General features: G+C 57.3%; 1 protein-coding gene across 2 annotated transcripts; it reads right to left on the bottom strand.

The window, feature by feature from the left end:
* Window positions 1-747: 747 nt before the first annotated feature.
* On the bottom strand, window positions 748-22,717 carry TMEM184B (transmembrane protein 184B; the record flags this gene model as incomplete). Of its 2 annotated transcripts, XM_080705293.1 has the most annotated exons (9): window positions 748-989; window positions 1,459-1,479; window positions 3,696-3,890; window positions 4,304-4,473; window positions 4,577-4,668; window positions 7,001-7,076; window positions 7,548-7,638; window positions 21,099-21,264; window positions 22,503-22,717. In XM_080705293.1, 9 exons carry the CDS (start codon window positions 22,692-22,694, stop codon window positions 748-750), a joined length of 1,245 nt encoding a protein of 414 aa, XP_080561419.1. The 2 variants fall into 2 exon arrangements, with proteins under 2 accessions (XP_080561419.1, XP_080561418.1); XM_080705292.1 differs by lacking the exon at window positions 1,459-1,479 and having other exon boundaries at window positions 22,503-22,694.
* Between the last annotated feature and the right edge of the window lie 1,300 nt (window positions 22,718-24,017).

The raw sequence follows: 24,017 nt of genomic DNA, 5'->3' as shown, positions 1-24,017 counted from the left end.
CAGAGGAGGTCTGAGCTGCTGGGGAGGAGGGCTGGAAGCCCTGACTTCTGGAGCAGCTGGGGCGGGGGCTCTGCCCCGTATCAAGAGCAGAACCAGGTGGGAGGGCAGTGCTGGCTGCCGGCCGTCCTTGAAGGCCAGGAGGAAGAGGCAGAGGACGGCCATGGCATGGACACCCAGGGACCAGAGCCCCACTTCACCAGGTGACGAGCCCCGAGGGCCCCGAGCCTCCGCCTGGCGGGCCGTGGCTCCTGGCGTGTGGCTCCGATGCTTGCAGCATGCCGGGCAGGCTGAGCCAGGAGGAGGTCCAGCGTCCCTGTCCCCCTCCTGCCCAGGGTGAGGCGAATCTAGCATGGCGGGCAGGGGAGGCAGCGGAGAGCCCAGGCAGGGTACTGCCCATGCGTGGGGCGTGAGGGGCCGGCTCCTGGAGCCGGGGCTCAGAGGCCGCAGCCACTGGTCCACACACAAGCCACCGGGCTGGGCGCAGCTGGTCCCGGGGCCCTCACAGGATGGTCAGCAGGGGCGGGAGCTCGCCCGTGTCCTCTGCCCGGCCCAGCCGTGCTGACTGTGTATAAATATTCCTGAAGGCTCCTGGTGAGCCTGGCTGTCCCCCAGACAGCATGTGGCGTTCCTCTGGAAGCGATATGTGAATGTTTCTGGTCCAATAAATAAAGGTGGCCGCCGAAGCTGTGCGAGCCTCCTGCCTGGTGAGGCGGGAGGGCAGCGCGGCCCCGACCCAGGTGCCCGCACCTAGAACTCGTCATCAGAGCTGAGTAGGAGCGTCTTCTCGTTGTCGCGGGCGCCGCCGAGGCTGTGGGAGCGTGCCAGGCCGTGAGCGCCACCGCGCCAGGCGGGCCCAGGCTCCAGGGTGGACTGCTGCGTGTACTGCTGGTAGGCGGGCGAGAAGTTGTGGATGGCGTCCTGCACGATGTCGTGCGGGTTCATGGTCTCTTTGAGGCTGCTGGAAATGCTCTTCATGGGGGCGCAGCGGCCTGCGGGGGGAGACCGCGGGCAGGTGAGCGGCTGGGCCCCTGCCCCTAATCCTGCAACGGACCCCAGCCTGAGGGTGCCTGTCACTCAGCCACCCCTCCTGAGGCTGGGGACCGGTTACAGAGCCCGGCCCCACCTGGGGGTGCTGCCCTCTTGAGAGACGTGCCTTCTCCTAATTCCCTCTCTGCGGAGTCCCATGGCCCAGGCAAAGTGAAGGGCCAAACCAAACAGACCCAGGGCTTCTGGCCCAGCTGTGTCCCTCCACCCACGGAGTTCTCTGCCACAAACGGCTCTGAATGCCCTGCCATCCCATTAACGGGCACCGCGCCCAGGACGAGCAGGGCTTATCCCAGAACAAGAGACCAGGACAGAAGCAGACAAGAAAGGTGGCCCTCGGCAGGCAGGTGTTCCGGGCGCTCCCACCCTGGGGTGACGTGCAGGACAGACGTGCAGACAGAGAGCGGGACCTACCGTAAGGGCCGTATGTCGGCACTGCCCGCGGCCAAGCCCAGCAGATGCAAGGCAAGGGGGCAGGGAGAGAAGCCGGAGAGACAGAGAAGACAAGATACAGCTGAGTGAGCGACGCGTGCCTGCCTTCCCAGCCCCCAGGCTGCCCAAGCCCTGAGGGACTCCTCCCAAGGTGCTCACACCAACGGGAGCGTTCTGAGGGCTCGGGGGTTCCAGCTCCACCTGCAGGCCAGGGCACCCACTCCCAGTCCTCCCAGGCTTGGCTGGAGCGCACCTGCACAGAGCGGCAAGGCTCTGCCAGAGAGCCGAGGCCTCAAGGCCGGGAGAGCTGCTGCCTGGCTGGAGGCTGAGCTAGGGCCCGACCAGGGAGGCGCAGGCACGGGCCGCAGCTTGCCCTGGCCAGGCTGCGTGGAGGGCCAAGTTGTTTCTTGCTCGGGCGGGTGTGTCTGGGACAGTGTGTGGAAAGATGGTCCAGCTAACGGCAGGAAGCCTCAGCTAGGCCCCGGAGGTCAGAAATGGCCACTGCCACAGCCCTGCCTGCTCCCCGGTGGTCCCAGGCTCCAGGCTCCAGGGTCACACTATCACCAGAGGTTCGGCTAGGCCAGGTCCAAGGAACACGGACCTCAACTCTGGCTGGTGTTTGTCAGACCCTTCCCATGGCACCTGGCGGGAGGTGGGTGGGGCAGCCACTGGCAAGCCTCCACCGGAAGAGAGCAGGCAGGACAGAGCAGGTGTGCGGTCCAGGACGGACAGTCACCCAGAGCAGGTGTGTGGGAGAACAAAGCCCAGCAGAGAGGCACATTAAGAACCCTCCCTAACCAGAGTGGAAACAAAAGGGCGGTCCAGGAGTCCTGTGGCTGCAGGTCCCTGCCACCCTCCACGCCACTCCCACGGGCCCGGTGGGCATTAGGGCCTAGAGGGAGAGAGCTGGCATCAGCCAGACACCTGGGTGGACGCACTGGAGGGGAGGCTTCCCTCTGCCCTGGCCTCCCATCCTCTCTTGGGCTAGGTCAGAGTTGGGAACTCCCAGCCTCCTCTTCCTCCTGGAACAAGCCCTCCCTGCCCACCTCTCAACCAGGTGAGTGGCACCTTCCAAATACCCAATCACCAGGGAGCTTTTAAGGCACATGCTGCTGGCCCAGACCAATGAGAGCAGGGTGGGGGCCCCAGGCAGGCTTAAAGCCCCCCCGGGCATCATCATGTACAGCTGGTGCTGCTAACCACAGTTCCACCGGGATGATTGGCAGGCGTAAAAAACAAACCGTTAACAGCAATTACCTTCTGACCATTTTTGACAAATATGCAGGGTAATTTTTGTGTGTGTCTGGTACTGGGGTGGAACCCAGGGCCTTTCTACCTCCGGCTATACTCCCAGACCTATTTTATATTTTATTTGGAAACAGGGTCTCACTAAGTTGCCGAGAGCCTCACTAAGTAGCTGAGGCTGGCTTTGAACCTGTGCGATCCTCCTGTCTCAGCCTCCCGAGTGCTGGGATTACAAGCGTGCGCCACCACGCCCGGCTTAGCAGGGTAATTTTTTTTAAAGAACTTTAGAGAGGGTGTGATTATAGAACAAAACAAAATTGCAGCCAGGTGTGGTGGTACACGCCTGTAATCCCAGTACTTGGGAGGCTGAGACAGGAGGATTGCAGGTTTGAGGCCCTCAGCAACTTAGTGAAATCTTATTTTATTTTAAGTACTAGGGATTGAACCCAAAGGCATTCTGCCTTCAAGCTACACCTCCAGACCTATTTTATTTCTTGTATGGAAACAGGGTCTCACTAGCTTGATGAGGGTCTCACTACTTGCTGAGGTGTCCTCGAACCCACAATCTTACTGTCTCAACTTCTCAAGTACTGGGATCACAGGCATGCGCTACTAGGCCTGGCTCAACCCATTTTTAGAACCAAAAATAAAATAGGGCTGGGGGTATATAGCCCAGAGGTAGAATGCCTCTGGGTTCCATCCTAGTAGAACTGCACAGTGCAAGGTGTCGGAGCCCTTAGGAAATGTCTATTTCTTCCGACCTTCCATGTTCACACTTGGACCTCCTGCCAGAGGCAGGTGGGCTTAGCTTCCAGACCACGCTGGTATTGCTGGCAGCGGGGTGTGGTCTCTCCTGGCTCTGACACTCCCTCAGCCCTGCCCACTGAGGGCCACCCCGCAGGGTGCTGGGAGGTGGGGGTGCCTGGAACTCTGCCCCACCCTCTGGGGCGGCTCCCCAGGCCCCTGGCTCATACCTTGTGCGTCCAGCCTCTTATCAGCATAGACCTTGTAGGTGAAGGCATGCCGCAGGGCCAGGGCGGCAAAGAACATCTCCACGCAGATGATGAAGTCCTGGTAGCCGGCGGCCACGGTGCCCTCGCCCACGGACACGCGGGCGGAGTGGATCTTGGGGATGGCCCCGCACTTCTCCAGGATGGCCAGCAGCATGCCTGGAAGGGAGGCACTGTCTGGCTCCAGAATGGACCATTTCCCAGGTCCTCTTCCTTACACAGCCCCCCATGCCCACATGCCCACTGAGGTCAGAAGGGGGTACAGTTGCTCCTACAGGACAGGGGTGGTGGCACAAAGCCAGGGCATCCAGAACCCCCTCCCCTGCCAGCTGCCAAAACCACAACAGCACCAATGATCATCCCCAGGGCCCCCCATCCATGGAGTGGCTCCAGACCCGAATTTCCCTGAGGCTTCTACAGAAGCACTCGGATTTCACCCCTAGCAAGTGGCCAGTGGGCAGAGGCCCCTGAGGCCCAAGGTGGGGTCACTCAGCACAACCCGAGGGCCACGCACAGGAGGGCAGGCGCGGGGCTTAGAGCTCAGGGCCTTTCCAGGCTGGAAGGCAGCTGACCTTGCCAGAAGGAGAGAAAGATGACGGACTTGACCATGAAGAACTTGAGGACAGGGCTGTAGGGGCTGAGCAGCTCCCGGGTGGCGAAGTAGAAGAGGAAGAGGGCGTAGAGGGCCAGGCTGACGGAGATGTTGTAGATGATGGTCACGTAGAGGTAGCCGCTGGTCACACTGCGGGACGGGTACCAGGCTGGGACCAGCCCTGCGGAGGCGGCGGCCTCCCTCCTCTGCCAACGCTCCCACACTCCCACAAGCCAGGGGGACCCACGCTTACTCGAAGTCCCCATCCCGGTACTTGCCAAAGGCCTGGAGGATCACCGTGCTGACGGCCATCAGCGGCTTGACCACGCAGAACTGCAGGGTGGCCTGGTGGGAAGAGAAGGGCAGGCTGAGAATGAGCATGTAAAAAGCACCTCCGCTGGTGGCTGCAAGGCCCGGGTCCTGCCCCAAGTGTCCAGGAGAGGCAGAACACACGGGACATGGGCCACGCTACGAGGCTGTGTGACAGCGGGTTTGGGGAGGAAGGGCCAGCACAGAGTACCTGGGGCAGGAGGCAGAGACCCCATGAGAGGAGCCTCGCAAGAGGGAGAGGCCATTAGGAGGCGGGAGAGGTGAGTTGTTGGAGAGCAGCTCCCGTCAGGGACGGTCTGCACAGGGCCCAGAGTCAGAGCGTGGAAAAGTACAGGCGCACCGCGGGCGAGGCAGCGGGCCAGGCCCGCAGAGGAGCCGGCCACCCAGGTGGGCTGGCAGGGCCCTTCCCTTTCCTCATGCATCACCTGCTCCTGCCCCACACCGGGGCTTCTGTGGAGCTGGGGTGCAGGAAGACGGAAGCAGCAGCCCCACGTGAGTCGGAATGAGGCCGCAGGAGCTCAAGCCTTGCTTGGGCTCTGAGTGGCTGCTGTCCCAGGAGAAGGGGTGTAGGTGGTCATTGTGTGGAGCTGGGAGAGCCAGAGAGCAGTGTTTTCTAGGAGTTTCTCCCACCAAAGCACTCCAAACACTCCAGTGAGTGTGCAGAAGGCTCCTGAGATGTTCTCAGCCAGGCTCCTGCAACTCCCTGAGGAGGTCCCATAAATTCAAGTGTCCACTGCACCCTTAGATCATGGGAATCACCTCTCCTCAAAGTGAACCCCACTAAGCCATTGAGGTCTGGCAGAACCCTGCCTTCTGCTCTGAGAGCAGGCCAGGCCTGCAGGAAGCCGGGGCAGCTGGTGCTGCGGGGCTGTCACAGGAGAGGAGTGTGTGAGCAGCAGGGCTGCAGAACTGCTGCAGAAGCCCTGGAGAACTCCCCCGGCCCCGAAACCCAGCCCAGAGGAAGTGGGACCCGCATCCTCCAGGGAAAAGGGAAGAGTGGAGGGGGTGTGGGGGAGTGGCTTGGGGGGGCTTCCTGTCATCTCCGTGGTAGATTAGGACACAGAGCACAGAGGTGGCCCAGGAGCCTGAGCTGCAGGCCCAGCGCCATCACCTGGCCACACCCGGGTCAGCCTGTGGCTCCCAGGCCGGGCTGGTTGTCTGGACCACCCAGGAGCCTCCACAGTCTGGTCCACGCCTCCCCATCAGGCGGTGGCTGGCCTAGACACTGGCTCTGCCAGAGCCCTCCTGGCTCCTCGGTGGCAGTGGGCGAGGCTCGGGCACTCTCACCATGGGGGATGGACGAGAGGCCTCACCACCTCTCCCTGCCACCTCCAGGTCAACAGCGGAGCATCCGGACCCACAGGGTGCTGATGACGCCAGCTGGAGATCATGAGATCCAAACTCGGTGCACAATGTAATCATCAAACAGACTGTGAGTCACAGCTGGGCCCGGGACCTGTGGCTGACCCAACCATAAACAATGGCTCCACACGCCCCACCCGAACCCAGGGCAGGTTAACTCCTTCCCTGCAGCTGAGTTCACAAACACCCTGGGAAGGAAGGTCTGGAGGTGGCTGTGGCCCGGCTCGTCTGGGCAGGGGCCTGTGGGTATGCCCGCACTGGGCCCTGGACCCCTCAAAGAGAGAGCAGTGACTTGCAGTGGCCTTCGCTTCCCCGTGTCTACTTGGTGCAGCTGTGGGGCAGACAGAGGCCCCAAGAGACCCAGGCCCAGCCGTGGAGATAGATGGGCACGCCACCCTCAGGCTCTACCTGCCTGAATGAGCCAGCCTATGTAAAGTTCTACATCCATTACCTCATCTGCTTCTTACAATCCCTCTTGAGACAAGAATCACACATTCTACAGAAGGACCTAAGCACAGAGAGGGTAAGTGTCTGAGGTCACACAGTCAGAGAAGCTGGAAGTCATCGCGGATGGCCAGACACCCAGGCAGGCCTAACTACGTAATACCACCACACCACCTCCTGCCCAGGCCAGCCTGGACCACAGGGAGGCTGGGAGGAAACAGGAGCCGCTGGGCGCCACCTGCAATGCAGGAAGGGAGCAGAGACGCCTGGCGGGGCCGCCACGTGTCCTTAATGCTGAGTCCCCTGCCGGCCACAGCCCACAGTGGAGGAGTTCTCAAACTGAGCTCCCAGAAGCCCACGCGCCTCCTCTCATTCTCACACACACCAAAACTTGGTCAAGATGGCAAGAGTCTGGGACCAGCTCCTCCCCACCAGACACCTCCAGGATGCAGGAAACTGGGTCCCGCCCAAGCAGCCTGGGGGAGCTGGGGGCCCCCTGCAGCAGGACCCGCCCCGGGTCCCCAGCCTGCTGGGCACATACCTGCTTGCAGAACCGCAGGAAGCCGATGGAGTAGGTCTTTCCCCAGAGGCAGCACGTGCCGTACATACAGCTGGACCTGGGGAGACAAGAAGAGGGGCTGGTGAGCTGAGAGCCAGGGGGCCCAGGAGTCAGGAAAGCTGGGGCTGGGGAAGGCCGTCCTCCCTCACAGTGGGCAAGCAGGGGCACGCGCTGGGGTGTCCTCTGAGCCCAAGGCCAAGTCCACGCAGAGGCAGGACGCCCCGGTGGCATGCGCAGCAGGTGTAGGCAGCAGGGATGCCTGGCCCTCGGATAGCGAACAGGCTCAGATACCACTGAGTGTAACACCGCAAGAGAGAAACGGAAAAACAGGAAAGGACATGGGGACAGGAAGAAAGGAGAACAAGCCAGAGACCCTCCCAAGAGTCCAAATGCATGGCGTCACTCAGGAAGTGTGGAGAGGCGCCAAAGGGCAAGGTCACGGGCAGAACAGTCTGAGTGCCCAGCTGATGCCAGGATGGCTCCAGAATGTCAGGCCCCGGCGCAGGGCCCAGGGAGACGCCATACTCACTCGATGGGCTTCCCGCGGATCTCTGCCATAATGGAGCTTTCTCCCCCGAGGTACTCGTAGCACAGGCTCAGGAAATTATAGATGACCAAGGCTGTGAACGTATGCAGAGAAAACCACTCAGAGCAGCAGAACGGGCAGACAGCTGGTGAGCTTAAACAGCGACCAAAAGGGACCAGCCACAGACACACGTGGCCACAGGAGAGCCTCGGGACACTCCAGCCAGGCTCAGGTGAGTCGCCGCGGCCGGGCAGGCACACCCGACACCCAACATGAAGCGCGGAGCCGTGGCCACGATGCAGGGCGGTGTGGGCAGCTGACAGCAGCGGGCGCCGAGGTTGGGATGGCTGCCAGTGTTTCTGCTCTGGGCTAAAATGGCACGGGACTGCTACGTATTTATAAGTTTCATTCACCAGGCTAGATGTGCATCATGGATCGCAATTTTACAAGACAACACAGCTGGGATCCCAGGAGAAATGCCAAGTGGGAATGAGAGCAGAACCTTCGTCCACCCACAACCACAGCGGTATGTGGGGTGCGCCCGGCACCGCAAGCCCTGACCGCCACGAGGGGCAGAGGGCGTCTCAAGTGCCTTGGGGAGCTCAGTCAGCACAATCTGAAGGGAGGCGCAGCTCAGCGTCACCACAGAATCCCTCACTGGCAACAGCGAGCGGCGGCGTAGTAGAAGGGTGCTGGAAACGTTGGTGCTGTAACGCAGCACTATGCTCTTTGGAGTCTGCCAGGTGAGTTAAATGAGGGCTGCCGGCCACCAGTGCTCGAAGCGAACAGACGGGCAGCATCAAGAAAGGAGGGTGAGCCGGGCATGGTGGCACAAGCTTGTAATCCCAGCATTTGGGAGGCTGAGACAGAAGACCGTGGTTTGAGGCCAGCCTCAGCTACATAGTAAAGACCTTTGCAACTCAGTGACACACTATTTCAAAATAGAGAATTAAAAAATAGGAGCCAGCTGGGCGTGGTGGTGCACGCTTGTCATCCCCGCACTTGGGAGGCGGAGACAGGAGGATCGCGCAGGTTCAAAGCCAGCCTCAGCTACTTAGTGAGGCTCTCAGCAACTTAGTGAGACCCTGTTTCCAAATAAAAGTATAAAATAGGTCTGGGAGTATAGCCTAGAGGTAGAAAAGCCCCTGGGTTCTATCCCCCACTACCACACACACACACACACACACACACACACACACACAGAAAGAAAGAAAAAAGAAAAGAAAGGAAAGCGCAGGCAGAGGAGCCACAGGGCACTGCGGAGGGAGGGAAGAGTGCTGGGGAAGAGCAAAGGCAGGAGCAGAAAGACGCGGGAGGCGTGGCCAGGGCCTCCTCCCTGCCAGTCCCCCCCCCCTCCGGAGTCCTTGGCACCCAGGCCCTGAGTGGGAGCTGGTCTTTGCCCAGCAACACTAATCGCTGCCCCATCCTCACTAATCGCTTCCCCTTCCCCCTGCACTCCTGGGGCTCGACCCCAGCTCAGGGGTCTCCGGTGACCATCACGGAGGCCCACGTTCTCCCACCCGTCACATGTAACTGGTAGACACTGTCCAGTTTCTCCCATCCTGGGGCATGACTACCCACGGGCCTAAGTCACCAGGGAGGCGTGTGGCGCCATGGACCCACAGCTCCATGCTGTGACTAAAGGTCACAGCTCAGAAGAGCTGTCGGGGCGGAGCTCAGTGGCACGGTGCGACCTGGCCTGCCTTGGGCCTGAGTTCTTCCCCAGAACTGAGAGAAGTGCTAAGTTTCCTGAGAAGACAGAAGGTTTAGCCACACAAAGCCATAACATAATCCATGGCTGGCAGTGTGTGAAAGTAAATGGACATCTCAAAGTACACAAACACACCAGCCTCACAGGCCCACAGCCCCTAACAGGGAGGGAGCCTGTCCTTGTGCTGAGCAGGTGCGGTGGTGGGACACGGCAGGCGTGGCACCAGTGCTAGACCCAGGAGACTTTCCTGTGGGTTTTAGTGGGCCCGCTCAGTCCTTTCCACCACTCCCAGCTGCTCTGATGTTAGGGTACCAGGCTCCTGGAGGTGCTCTGCAGAAACACAGCCAGGGCACTTCCCGGCTTTGCCGTGACCATCATTCACACATGCTGAGCAGGAGTGCAACATGGCTTCGTCTGGCCAGCTGTGTGGGTCCCCTGGGTTTCGGTTCCCTCATCTGCTAATAGGGACGAGAGGACCGCCTGCCTTGACAAGGGGCTGAGGTTTAAGTGCTTGCGCACAGGGCTGGCAGGGTGACGGGGTCAGCGGGGCTGGCGCTGGCCAGCAGGGCCACGGTTGATCTGCCTGCCTTCTGAGGCCCAGGTCTCCACAGGGTTGAGAACCACCACTGCTTGCAGAGACGAGATAACACTGTGTCCAGCGACAGCAGGAATCTCTGCTGATCCCAGATCCCTCTTCCCTGACACTGATGGGGGTGGGGTGGGGGGAGCATGGAGGAGGAGGGGGCATCAAGCCGATCCGTCATCTACCTTTGCCCAAACCCACGGGAGCCAAGTGGACGGACGTGGACGGCCCGGAGGGGTCATCCTACTGCTGTGACAGACGGTATTTTCAAAGGCGGCCACGCCTGGTGATGCTGACACGCCTCCACTGAGATTATTATTTATTTACTTACTTATTTTTATTTACTTATTTTTATTTACTTACTTGATTATTATTTATTTACTTACTTATTTTTCACTAGGGATTGAATTCAAGGGCATTCTATCTCTGAGCTACACCCCAAACCTATTTTACTTTCATTTGGAAAAAGGGTCTCACTAGGTTGATGAGATCTCACAGGTTGCTGAGGCTGTCCTCGAACCAGCAATCTTCCTGTCACAGCCTCCCAAGTACAGGTGTTACAGGCGTGCACACCACACCTGGCTTCCTATTCCTCTAGGCCAAAAACTCCTTGCAGGTAGGAACTGAATCCCATCCCCAGGGCGACCAAGGGCCACCTATACACCCCATCAGCACCGAGAGAGTGAGAGGCAGACAGGAGCCTAGAAGGTGGAGGCTGAGGTACAGCTCAGCCCGCCAGCAGGCTGGGGAACACACCTTTTCCAAGGCAGACCCTTCAGAAAGGCCACAGGGGCCCGAGGGTCCCCAGCCCCTCCCAGGCAGGGCTGTCTCTGCAGCACTGACCCCTGAGCTGCCGACCTTCCCCGTCACGGCACGCATGCACACTCCCGAGGCCTGTGGAGCAGCTCTGTCTGTAGCCAGCTCTGTACACACTAGCTGGTCAGAATCATTGCATTTCATCCGTCTCCTAGATCTAGATTCTTGACCTCATAAAGGTGCGCTGGGGCCAGCCTGTCTGTAAAACTCCAATTTGCTGGCAGTTTCCTCTAAAGAATCGCTGGCGAGTCAATAGTGAGCTCAATGGTCCTCGGAGAGAGGAGACAGCAGCCTCTCCTCCGACATGACTCAACCAGCCCCGCCAGGCCCCACGGGCCACGTCCAGCCCCTTGCTAGCAACAGAACTGCTCAGAACACCACCCCGGACCTCCCAGCAATGGGGCTTAAAATGGAAACCTCCACACACATTTCAGAAACAACACAAAGACACGGTGGCTCCAGAAACATGAAGAGCAGAGACTCAACCCGGCACGGAGTGGAGTGCCAGGCGGCATGATGGGCTCCTACCACCCCTAACCACGGTTCCAGTTCTGGCCCCCGGAGGCCCACAAGACAAAATGGCCCTCTGCCTCCCTGAAACCCCACCACTGCCTGTGCGCCAGGCTCCACGCAGGCCTGGGGAAAGAGGAAGCAGGCGGGCAGGCCTGCCGGTCCGTAGGGAAGGACCAGGCTCAGGTTCTCTTTTGTCCTAGGCAGTCGGGTGCTTGGAACACTCTGCTCCATTCTGGACACCAAATCTCAAGCCAGAGACAAATGCATGAGGTCAGGAGAAAAGGTCCAGATAAAGATGGAACGAGGACCCCTGGAGCCCTGGGTCTTGGAAAAGACTTGGGGTCACTGTCTTTGTATAGGTGGTAAGTACTTTGTCCACAGGATCAGACAGGCCCCATGCAGTCCCCGAGGCAGATCCCTAAAGGACCTCAGCTTAACGTGAGGAACCGTCCCTGAGGGCGAAGTCCTCAGAGTGGGAAGGAGTGAGCCCCCTGGCAGCAGGGGGCTGCACCCGAGATGGGAGCCCTCTGCAGACAGTGCACGGGGTCCCTCCCACCTTCCTTCCTTTCCTCAGGGCCAGCTTCTGAGACTGCCATCCTCCCAGCTCTCAGCTCGAGTCCAGATGAGTCAACAACAGTAACACGGCGCCTGGGCCCCAGGGCTCAGGAGCATCTGCCAGGACGCAAGCTCCAGAGGTTTCTGCCAGCAGCTCCCTGGGTAAGGAGGCAGGCGCTTCCATCGTCCAGTAAATATCCTCGGGCACCTACTACTGTGCGCCGCCACTGTGTGGAACCTCGGGGCAGGCCTTCCTCCTCCGCACCCCATCAGCACTTAGAGCTGGCCCCACAGCGACCTGGGAAGACGGGCATTCAGGCTCCAGGTCACTGGAGGGTGAGCTGCTAATCTGAATTTTGGCTGCTGTGGGCAGAAGCCTCTGCTGAGCACTCAGGGCCTCAGAACACCCCTCCACCCTTCCAGTGGCAGGTGTGATCAAGGCAGCAGCAGCTGCCTGTGGGCAGGAGCACCCCGATGCAAACGCTTCACCTCCAAGCTGCTCTGGCTTGGCACTCTCCCTCCCGCCTCTCTGTGCGTCCTGATCCTGTCTGCCCTGCTCTTATCACCCAGGCCGTGCTGACCTCTCTTCCAAAGTTTCTGTTTTCTTTTTTGTGGTACTGTGAATTGAGCCCAGGGATATTCTACCTCCAAGCTACAACCCCAACCCTATTTCATTTTTTTTATTTGGAAACAGAGCCTCGCTGAGTTGCTGAGGCTGTCCTCACACCTGTCATCCTCCTGTCACAGCCTCCCAGGCAGGGATTGCAGGTGTGCAACACCACGCCCGGCCTCCAGGCTCTTCTGAATGTCTTCCTTTACTTGGATCCACTGAGCTCTGGACTTCTTGGTCTACCTGTGAGAGACACAGTCACCAGTACCACTACCAGAGACATAGTCACCAGCACCACTACCAGAGACATAGTCACCAGTACCATTACCAGAGACATAGTCACCAGCACCACTACCAGAGACATAGTCACCAGTACCACTAGCAGCCAGGGCATCCTGCTGGCAGCAAAACACCTTGGGCTCTTTGGTGGCCCGTGTCTGTGGCCTCACTGTGCTCTCTACTGGGAAGATGCCAGGGGCCAGGCGAGTGAGCGCCACATTGTACTTGTCCCCCTCAAGCCTCTCCAGTCCCTCCTTCCCTGGGGATGAAGCTGGGCCTGTCCCTCCTTCACCAAGCCTGGGGGAGCGGCTCCCAGGATCAGGGCCCCCCGGAGGTGAGTCTGGCCCCCTGCCATTACTATCTGGGTCATCCTGGGCAAGTTTTACAGCCTACTTGAAGTTTTGTTTTCACACTGGTATAATGGGGTTGATAATATATACTCCCCGGGGTAATTGGAGGTGAGAATGAGCCAACAGTGATGAAAAATGTGTGGTGAACTGTGAGTGCCCCGTAAACACTCCTAGCAATATGGCCACAGCGAGCCGGAGCAGAACCCCTGGAGCCTCGCCAGCCGCGCCCAGTCGCAAGCACAGCAAGGGCATGGCTGCTCCCCTCCCCCTGTGGCCTTCCCCTGGTGCCTCCGCTGTGCAGAGGCCAGACGGGTGAGCGTGGAAGCCACCTTCCTTCTCATCCAAGTCTCAGCCCTCTCCGGAGAATGGGAACTCTATCATGGGCTAAATACTCTCCTCTCTCCACTCCCCCCCCCTTTCCCTGAAATGAGAACAAAGGGGAGAAACCTTCAAGGACAAGGGGAGGGCAACAGGGCCCTGGGTCAGGGCGTCCTGACGACTGAGGAGCCAACCAGACCCAGCGGTGGCTCAGCATGGAGCTGATGCGGACTTCCTGGAGGGGCTGACACAGGCGCTGGCCCAACCGGGAGACTTGCAGAAGGCAAGACCCCGTCTGGATGTGAAGGTGCAGGCACCTCGCAGGCCCTTTCTCTGCACCCATAGCTGAGCCTGTGTCCTCTTCCAAGCAGGAGATGAGAATGGTTTCTTCTGGGGGAACCAGGCCCAGAGTCAAAAAGCCTTCACGTGGTACCTGCCCCGCTGCCACATGAAAATGGTGGCCTCACCCCCTGGGAGGCCCAGAAACTAGAAGCCCCATTCTTAAATATACAAAATTGGTATTTGGAAAGCGTTTCTAACAGAAAGGCCAAAGCAAACAAACAGATTAAAAGAACTCAAGAGCAGGGAACAGAAGAAAGTTAAACTCCCAAGAGAAGAGGGACGCTCCGCCTCATTCTGGGAAGAACAAGGCTCTAGGAAAGAACAGAGTCACTGATATTTTTCAACATGATAAAGGAAATAAAAATTCAGTAGAAGCTGAACGTGGTGACACATGTCTGTGATCCCATCACTTGGGAGGCTGAGACAGGAGGATCACAGGTTCAAAGTCAGCCTCAGCTACTTAATGAGGCTTGTAACAACTCAGCAAGACCCTGTTTCCAAACAAAAAATAAAATAGGACGGGGAATATAGCCCGGAGACAGAAAGCCCCTGGGTTGGTTAGCCAGGCTTGGTGGCCCATGCTTGTAATCCCAGTACTTAGGAGGTTGAGACAGAAGGACCAGCTAGAGAGGCCCTCTGCTACTTAGTAAGACCCTGTTTCAAAATAAAGAATAAAACAGGGCTGGGAGTAGCTTGGAGGTAAAATGCCTTTGGGTCAATCCCCAGTACTGAAAGAAAAACCCACACAAATAAATATTCCTGGAAAGCAGAAAAAGGTGAGCTAGAAAACTGTAAAGAGTGCCGGGCGTGGTGGCGCACGCTTGTAATCCCCGCGCTTGGGAGACTGAGACAGGAGGATTGCGCAGGTTCGAAGCCAGCCTCAGCTGCTCAGTGAGGCTCTCAGCCACTCAGTGAGACCCTGTTTCCAAATAAAGTATAAAATAGGTCTGGGAGTATAGCCCGGAGGTAGAAAGCCTCTGGGTTCCACCACTAGTACCACCAAAAAAAAAAAAAAAAAAAAAAAGAAAGAAAGAAAACTGCAAAGAAAAATTGAGTCTAGATTTAGAAGTGTAACATCCTACCAACAGAATAGGAGTTTCAGAAAAGGGACAAAAGTTGAGGGGAAGAAATTATAGGTTTGTGGGGGGGGTACTAAGTGTGGAACCCAGGGGCTCTCTACCTCCGGGCCACACTCCCAGACCTATTTTATACCTTGTTTGGAAACAGGGCCTCACTCAGTAGCTGAGGCTGGGTTCAAACCTGCGCGATCCTCCCGTCACCGCCTCCCAAGCGCGGGGATTACAAGCGTGCGCCACCACGCCCGGCTGAGGGGATGAAATTATGAAAGAACATGGGCCCGGTGGCCCACACTTGGAATCCCCAGTACTTGAGAAGCTGAGACAGCAGGTTCAAGGCCAGCTTTAGCAACTTGTGAGGCCCTACATAACTTAGTGAGACCCTGTTTTAAATAAACTGGGAGTGGTGGTGCATGCTTGTAATCCCTGTGCTTGGGAGGTGAGGCAGGAGGATCACAGGTTCAAAGCCAGCCTCGCTGGCTTAAGAGACCCTGTTTCCAAATTTAAAAAGTACAAAATAGGTCTGGGAGTATAGCCCAGAGGTAGAAGGGTTTCCAGGAACCCCTGTACCACCAAATAAATAAATTATTTAATTTATTTAAAAAATTGGGCTGGGGGTATAGCTTGGAGGTAGAATGCCCTTGGTTCAGTCCCCAGTAACACAAACACACACACACACACGCACGCACGCACACAAGAAACACACAGGAAGTTTTCCAGAACCTCAGGATAGGAGTTTCAACCTACCAGGTTTCCCAGCATAGTAACTATTACCTCCCATGAGATCTGAGAACACTGGGGATAAAACAAGATGCTAAAAGCTGGGAGAGGGGGAGGCAGGCCACACAGAAACACATGGAGGACTGAATACAGCGGACACCCCAAAACAGCAACGCTGAAAGACAGTGAAAACATGCCTTCAAACCCACAGCACGATTTCCAGCTTAGAGCTGTGTTCCTCTCCTACAGAGTACATAGAACAAGATGATAAAATACTTTCAGTCAGGTGATGTGGTTCACGCCTGTAATTTTCTACTTGGGAGGCTTAGACAGGAGGGTCATAGGTTCAAGGCCAGCCTCAGCAATTTAGACAGACCCTGTTTTGAAATTAAAACAATTTGCCAGGTGTGGTGGTGCACGCTTGTAATCCCAGCGCTTGGAAGGCTGAGACAGGAGGATTGAGCAGGTTCAAAGCCAGCCTCAGCTGCTGAATGAGCCTCTCAGCAATTTAGTGAGACCCTGTTTCTAAAGTATAAAAAGGGTCTGGGAAGGAGGAGGAGGAGGAGGAGGAGGAGGAGGAGGAGGAGGAGGAGGAGGAGGAGATGATGATGATGGTGGTGGTGGTGGTGGTGGTGGTGATGGGCTCCATCCAGGGAGCACAAACCACTAACAAGGGACCCCAGCATCCACGGGCAGGTGACACAGCACAGGGGAGACAAGCAGGTGTCCGGACGACAGGGACGAGGGCCGGGGCGGCTAGCAGTGCTGATGGGGAGCGGCAGGCCGAGCAGGAGAAGGGCGCCAGAGAAACAGCCAGGAAAAGCCGGCACTGGCGGCTGCACACGCCCATCTGTCTGACTCAAAGTGGGGCTGGCCTTTAAATTTTAATCAAAGCCTTTGGGAATCAATGAGTGAGAGGCACACAGAGAACTGAGCAAACTGAAGAGCAAGGTAAGTAGCACCCGTAACAAAAACTAAAACATATAAAAGGAAACCCAAAGGATCTCGGCACACTGGAAGGCTCCACTTTGAACAATATTTATAGATATGGAAAGACAGAAACATGGAATGCAGGCTTGGAAAAAATTATGATAGTCACATTGAAAAGGTGAGGGAAAGAAAAGTGTCTGTGTACATGTATGTACAGACCAGGACTAAGATTCCCAAATCAAAACCTTCGAAAGCTGGGCATGGTGGCACACACTTGTAATCCCTGTGCTTGGGAGGCTGAGACAGGAGGATCGCGCAGGTTCGAAGCCAGCCTCAGCTACTGAGTGAGGCTCTCAGCAACTTAGTGAGACCCTGTTTCCAAGTAAAGTATAAAATAGGTCTGGGAGTATAGCCCAGAGGTAGAAAAGCCCCTGAGTTCCACCCCCAACACCACAAAACAAACAAACAAAAAACCAAAGGAAAAAAACCTTTTAGAGTTAGACATGGTGGTGTGTGCCTGTAATCTCTGTACTTGGGAGGCTGAGACAGGAGGATGATCACAGATTCACAGCCAGCCTCAGCTAATTAGTGAGGCCCTGGGCAACTTAGTGAGATCCCATTTCAAAAATAAAGAATAAAATATAGGGTTGGGGGTTTAGCTCAGTAGAATGCCCCTGGGTTCAATACCCAGTACTGAAAAAAGAGAAAGAAAGAAAAAAAGAAAGAAAGAAAAAAAGGGCTGGGTTGTGGCTCAGACGTAGAACACTCCTGGATTCAATTCTCAGTACCACACACAAAACAAACAAAATCTACAGTAGGAAGTTGCCATATAATACCATATGAAATTGAAAAATCAAGAGATATCAATATATTTCTAGACTAGTCTAGAAGAGCTGAAAGCGCTGTGAACGTGAATGGGAGTGAGGAGGAGTCGGCAACTCTGTTTCAACCACATGTATGTATTCCTTTAATTTTTTTTTTTTTTGCAGTACTGGGGATGGAACCTAGGGACATTCTACCTCTGAGTGACAGTCCCAGCCCTATTTTTTATTCTTTAATTTGAAACAGGATCTCACCGAGTTGCAAAGGGCCTCACTAAGTCGCTGAGGCTGGCCGCGAACCATAATCCGCCTGACTCAGCCTCCCAAATGCTGGGATTACAAGCGTGCGCCACCACGCCCAGCTAACAAAAACAAATTTTTAGTGTTTCTTTTTTAAAGCAAAATTTTGTTAAAGAAAGGAAGGAACGAACAAACGAACGAACGAAGGCAGGCAGGCAGGCAGGCAGGCAGGCAAATATTTGTGATGCCCTGAGCCAGCTGTCATCAGGCTGGCTGGATCTAAAATGAAAGAATTCGCCGGGCGTGGTGGGCACGCTTGTAATCCCTGCGCTTGGGAGGCAGAGACAGGAGGATCGTGAAGGTTCGAAGCCAGCCGCGCGCGCTGGCTTAGGAGACCCTGTTTCCAAATAAAAATGTAAAAATAGGTCTGGGAGTGTAGCCTGAAGGTAGAAGGGCTTCCAGGAACCCCAGTACCACAAAATAATAATAATAAAAATAAAATAAAATAAAATGAAAGAATTCCCTGGCCCAGGCTACCCCACTCCTCCCTGGCTCCTTCTCAGGTTCCTGGGCACTGAGGAGGAGGGTGGGGAGGAAGAAGGATGAGTGGGAGACACCTCTTGAGTTTGTTGTTTTGAGGCTTTTTGGGTACTGGGGATTGAACACAGAGATTGCACTACCTCTGGGCTACACCCCAGCGCTATTTTATTTTTTATTTTGAAATAGGGTCTTGCTAAGTGACTGCATGCTGGCTTCAAACCTGCGGCCCTTCTGTCTCAGCCTCCCAAGTACTGGGATTTCAGGTGAGCACTGCACTGCCCAGCTGCTCTGGCGTTTTAAGGGCCAGCTGCAGAGACAGAAGGATGGGGCCGAGACCAGACAGAGTCCGAAAGGGCAGGGAGGCCGGGCCTGCTGACTCAGAACTGAGGCGCTCAACTCAGGCAGCTGCAGTGCTGCTTGTAAACACCCTGGGAGAGGCCGGTGGGATGACGGCGTTGCTAGGAGATACTTTCACAGGGACACTTCCTGCCAGGACCTTCCTTGGGCTGGGAGGCAGGGCAGGGCAGGCGGGCAGAACAAAGAGGCTGCTGGCGTGTGGTGCACGCTGGCCATCTGCTGCTGTTTCACCAACGAGAGCCGAGGAGGCCCCTGCCTATGCCCCCACCTCCTGCTATGCACCATCTTTGGGGCCCAACTGAGGGGGCCCCACACGTGTCGCCCTGGGCAGAGAACTGCTCTGGCCACCCATGAGGCTGACACCTAAAGGAAAAGGACCTCAGCCTGCCCCAGTCCTGGAGGTTTCCTGGGACTCAGTTGCTTCCAGGGGCCTCAGGCACTAGAGCCCCTGTCAAGCCAGGACAGGCCCCCCGCCTGGAGGAGAATGCTGGGAAACAGTGCAGCCTCACTGGGGAATGCAGGTATCACAGGTGCTCACAAGGAGCTTCTTTGTTGAAAAATTATACAGCTAGAGCCGGGTGTGGTGCCACATGCTTGTAACCCCAGCATTTGGGAGATTGAGACTGGAGAATCTCGGTTCACGGACAGCCTCGGCTACTAAGTGAGGCCCTTTGCAACTCAGTGAGACCCTGTTTCAAAATAAAGAATAAAAAATAGGGTTGGGGGTGTCGCTCAGAGGTAGAATGCCCCTGGGTTCCATCCCTAGTACCACACACACAAAAAAAAAGAGCTGACAGGGGTGTGGCTCAGAGTGTGTGCTTAGCATGTTCAAGGGCCTGGGTTTGACTCCAAGCACCAAAGCAATAATAATAATAGTTATGGCATCCATACCTCTTATGGGCCAGCTCTAACCAGGCCCAGAACACAGCGGCAGACAGTGAATGAGGCTCTGCAGCCCGCGTGTGGCCAAGGAGGGCAGTCGGGACACAGGCAGGGAGGCCTCTCCAAGGAGGAGACACGAGGAGACAGATAAGGCTGAGGAGGGCAGGCACACACAGGGCCGGGCAGAGCCTCCAGGCACTGCGAACTGGCTCATGCCAAGCCCCAAGGCCGGAAAGGAGGCCAATGCGGCTGTGACAGAGGGCGAAGGGACTGCAGCCAGGAGGGGCGCCTGCGCTTCCTCGCCAAATCCAAAGGCATTTCCTGCGCCCCGTGAGTCCTTGGGACGCTGAAGCTCAATGTGGGACAGTTTCTTGGGGCGTGCTGCACCCCGATGGCCAGAGCCCAGGGCCAAGGCAAAGCCTTCCAGGGTCAGCGAGGTAGCCGACTCTGGGGTAGCCAGAGCGCCCGGCCTGAGCACAAAGAAAACCACATCCAGACGCCTTAGCCACCAGAGTGCAGGTGCGGCGCGAGAGGACACCGGGAGCCTTGCGCACACCCCTGGGAGGTGGCGGTGGGGGTCACTGCAGTCTTGAATCTTGGGGCCCTCCTCTCCCTCCTGCTGGGCCTGGGCATCACTGGCCTGTGGCCTGCCTAGAGGCCTCTGGCCTTCCCTTACTCGCTCTCCACATGCAGATTTTTCTAACTTGCAATCTCCAGTGCCATCATATTTTTGCACATCAATGACAAAACAACAACCAAAAAATCCAAACTTCTTTGCATGACCTGCAAGTGTGTGTGTCCCTGCCTTATCTCCCAGTACAATCCCCACTGCAGCTGCGGACTGCTCCCCTGGCCAAGGCGGTCCTGCACGTGCCCTCCACAGCTTCCACACCTCCTGTGGTGACCGCCAGAGGTGAGGGCGGGCCGCATGCGAGGAAGAAGCCAGTCCCCAGGACAGGCCGGATCCCTCCAAATGAAGACGCCCGGGACACTGCCCAGCCCTGCCACCCACTTGCCACAGACCACCAGACAGATGTCTTCCCATTCCTACCTGGAGTCACCTGGGGTTGCTTTCTTCCTCTTCCTTTCCTCCCTCCTCCCTCCCCTTTTCTTTTCTTTCTTCTTCTTCTTCTTCTTCTTTTTTTTTTTTTTTTTTTTTTGCATTACTGGGGATTGGAACCAGGTGCATCCCACCACTGAGCTATAGCCCTTTTTATTTTGTAGCAGGGTCTCCCTAATTGACCACATACTAGCCTTGAACCTGCGATCTGCTGTCTCAGCCTCCAAGGACTGGGATCACAGGTGTGTGCCACTATGCCCAGCTCCCTGGGGTTTATCTTTTCTTTTTTTTTTTTTTCCCAGTACTAGGGATGGAACCCAGGGGCATTCTGCCTCTGAGCTATACCCTCAAGCCCTATATTTTATATTTTATTCTTTATTTTTGAAACAGGGTCTCACTGAGTTGCGGAGGGCCTAAGTAGCTGAGGCTGGCTGAGAACCCGCGATCCTCCCGTCTCAGCCTCCCAAGGCCTGGGATCAGAAGTGTGCACCACCAAACCCGGTGCTCCTGGGAGTTTCTATCCAATAATGGACCATTTATGTGCTGCTCACCCCCGCCTGGAGATTCCAGAACTGAGACATGAGATGCAGGTGGGTCCCTGCCTCCAGGCACCTGTGGAGGCCTGGGGCCCACAACAAAGTGTGCCAGTGAAGGGAGTCTTGGCTAAGGCTATGTGGCCGCTGCTCCCTGTCAGTCCCACGGTGAGACCCTGAAGTGGTAAGGACGCGAGGGCTGGAGGCCCCTCAGCAAGACTGTAGCAGAGGGGCCCGGGCCCGGGCCCAGGCAGGAGGTGGAGCGTGCGCTTCTCAGCTCCCGGCAGTCCTTCAGGCCCACCCCACACCCGTCCTCACCCTCGTAGCAGTCCCGGACGGTGCCGAAGTACACGTAGTACTGGTCGTTGGTGAAGAAGAGCAGGCTGAGCCAGGAGTCGAAGGCGTAGATGGGTACAATGAAGAGGATCCGGACGATGTAGCGCTGCTCGTTGGGGCGGCTGTAGCAGCGCAGGTGCGTGTAGATCTGGGGCAGAGGGCAGCGTCAGCAGGGAGCCACTCACCGCGTCACACCCCACCCACCCTCCTCCTCCCGCTCCACAGGAGGAGGCGCCTGGCGGGGGGACTGCTACCTGCCCCGGGTTCTCAGCGTCCTCCTGTGTGAAGTGTGATATAACACTTCCATGACAGGACAATGCTGGTAGGAGCCATGCAGACGGCCCACAGACGGCCTTGCAGGGAGGGGACCGTGACACCACAGCGTTGTCAGGACCAGGGGCCCTGGCCTGGTAAGCCCCTGGGCCCTCTGTGAGGCAAGTTCCCGCCCCCCTGTTTCCCCAAGCCTAGTGTCTGAGGCCGTCTGACTGTGGCCTACCCCACCGTGCCCCTCAGCTGAAGGTGGGGAGGGGGACCTCCGGCAGCCTCACTTGTACGAGAGGCGGACACGCCTCCTGGCCGGGCAGCCGCTGCAGGAGCCCACGTGGCGCCTCGTTCCCACCTGTTATCAGAGGCGGCATTGCCAGCCTCTCCGGGAAGTTAGAAGGATGAAAAACAACTTCGAGAAAGCAAGTCCAAGCTCCACGCTACTGCCGAGACTTGCTCTGGGCCTAACCACAGTCCAGCAGCTCCCGGGCGTCTCGTCTAAGCCTTATGACATCACTTTTGGCCCCGCCAAGCCCTGGCTGGGGAGGAAAAGAACACAATATTCCCCTCTGCGGAGCCAGTGGCCTTGGATGCTATGGTTAGGAGACGGAGAGACCACAGCTGCCGGGGGCCGGAGCAGCCTCACGCTGCTCTGCAGCCCAGGCAGCCAGCAGACCTCCTCGGCCCCACACCGCGCCAACCCACACTGGCTGCCTCTGGGGCTGTGTGTACAGGAGGTGGACACCAGACCTCTCTCCCCGCTCCGCCATTAACTTAGATGTGGCCGGCAGGCTCCTCTCCCTCCTCCGCCGCCAGCTGGATGCAAAGCCACTTCTGGCCAATGGCAGGCGGACAGAAGTGACAAGAGTCATTCCTGGATGAAAGTGGTCAATGTCCTGGCTCCCTACCCCACACTCCATCCCCTCTGGCCATCAGATGGACGCTGGAGCCACAGGATGGGACCTGACATGCTCTGCTGAGCTGGGATGCGCTCTGCCAGCCCAGGCCTCTGAGAACTTAGGTCACCAGGCTCCGCCGCCCAGCCTGGCCTAGCTAAGTCCTCTCGGTTGCAGTGGAAGCCACACAGAGCCCTTCTCGAGAGCCCCCAGCAAGCCTGCATACCTGGTGGCAGGTGATGAGCAGGGCCGTCCACACAAAAAAGCCGGAGATGGCCTGGGCAGCGGTGGTCATCAGGAACACGGGCTGCTCCATGGCTGTGGGGCTGCCCTCCGGGGTCACGGAGACGCTGGGCGAGGCTGCTGCGGTGGTGGGTGCCGCTGGACCCGGGGCCAGCGCAGCCCCGCTCACTGTCATGGTGCCCGCAGCAGGAGGATCCCTGAGAGGCCCGTGGAGCTCACGAGGGGCTGGACAAGCAAGAGGAACTCTGGTGAGGGGCAGCGTTGCAAAGGCTCTCCCAGGTCTGTGCACCCACCTTCCAACCACAGACCGCCCAGCCCCGCCGCACGGCCTCCTGAGGCTTGAGACGGGGCCCTCCTCGGTGAGCGCCCTGGGCTCAATCCCAAATACTCAAAGGAAATAAAGTAAAAGTGGTCCGAGAGAAGACACCCGCCCTTCCCACCATGTGGGGACACGGGAAGAGTGCTGCCCACGAACTAGAAGTGGGCCCTCACCAGACACGAAGTCTGCTGAGGCTTTGGTCTTGGACCCCGCCCGCCTCTAGAAGAGCGAGAAGCAGGCCGGCTGATGAGATTTTGTTACAGCAGCGTGTTGTGAAGTCACCAAGCCAGGAGGACCGGCTGCTCCCTCTCCCCAGGACAGCAGAGCCCGGCTGTGGCCCATCAGTGCTGCCACCAGTTGACAGGCTGGTCAAGGCATCTGACCAGTCACCCAGAGGCCCTCCCATGACCTCTGCCAAAGACCACAGGCTACCAAGGAGAAAGAGCCTGCGGGGGCTCGAGCCCCTGCCCGCCACCAGCGCAGCTTCAGTGCACCACAGAGCCTCTGGGGCCCTGCCCAGGCCACGCCCAACCCAAACCAATCAGCCTTTGTTTCTGGTACTAGGGACTGAATCCAGGGAAACTCTACCACTGAGCTACAACCGTGGCCCTTTTTATTTTTTTTTTTTTATTTTGAAACAGGCTCTTGCTAAGTTATCACACTCTGGCCTCCAGTCTGTGACCCTCCGGTCTCAGACTCCCAAGTACTGGGATTAGAGGCACATGTCACCCCGCCCAGCATTAAACTTGATCATCTTGACCTGGATGCCAGTCCAGATGACCAACCTCTCCGGGTCCTTCCAAGTCCACACACTGATACCCACGCCAGAGTGTGTGGCGGGCAGCAGGGGGCTTCCTGGGGTGCCTGACCCCGTGACCAGAGGCTCCCCTGCCCGTTGGCCACCTGCTCCTGCCTGGGCCCTGGCTCTCTCCAGCAGCCCCAGCCTCTATCAACACCACCAGCTCCTGGAAGCTGGTCCCCAACGAGAACCCTCTACATTTCTATTTTCCTACATATAAATGCCCCTAACACACCGACCAAGATATGGATCCAGATTAAAAACTCAGAACGGGAGAAGGATCTATATTAAGAAACTCAAAATTGCAGAAGGTGTCTATATAAAGCCTGGTGGCAAGCTCTGGGGAAAAAAAAAAGACACAGTGACGAGTCTAATAATAG

Source organism: Muscardinus avellanarius (genome assembly GCF_963383645.1).
Source record: "Muscardinus avellanarius genome assembly, chromosome: 11".
NCBI lineage: Eukaryota > Metazoa > Chordata > Mammalia > Rodentia > Gliridae > Muscardinus > Muscardinus avellanarius.
This window is presented reverse-complemented; position numbering and strand designations above follow the sequence as displayed.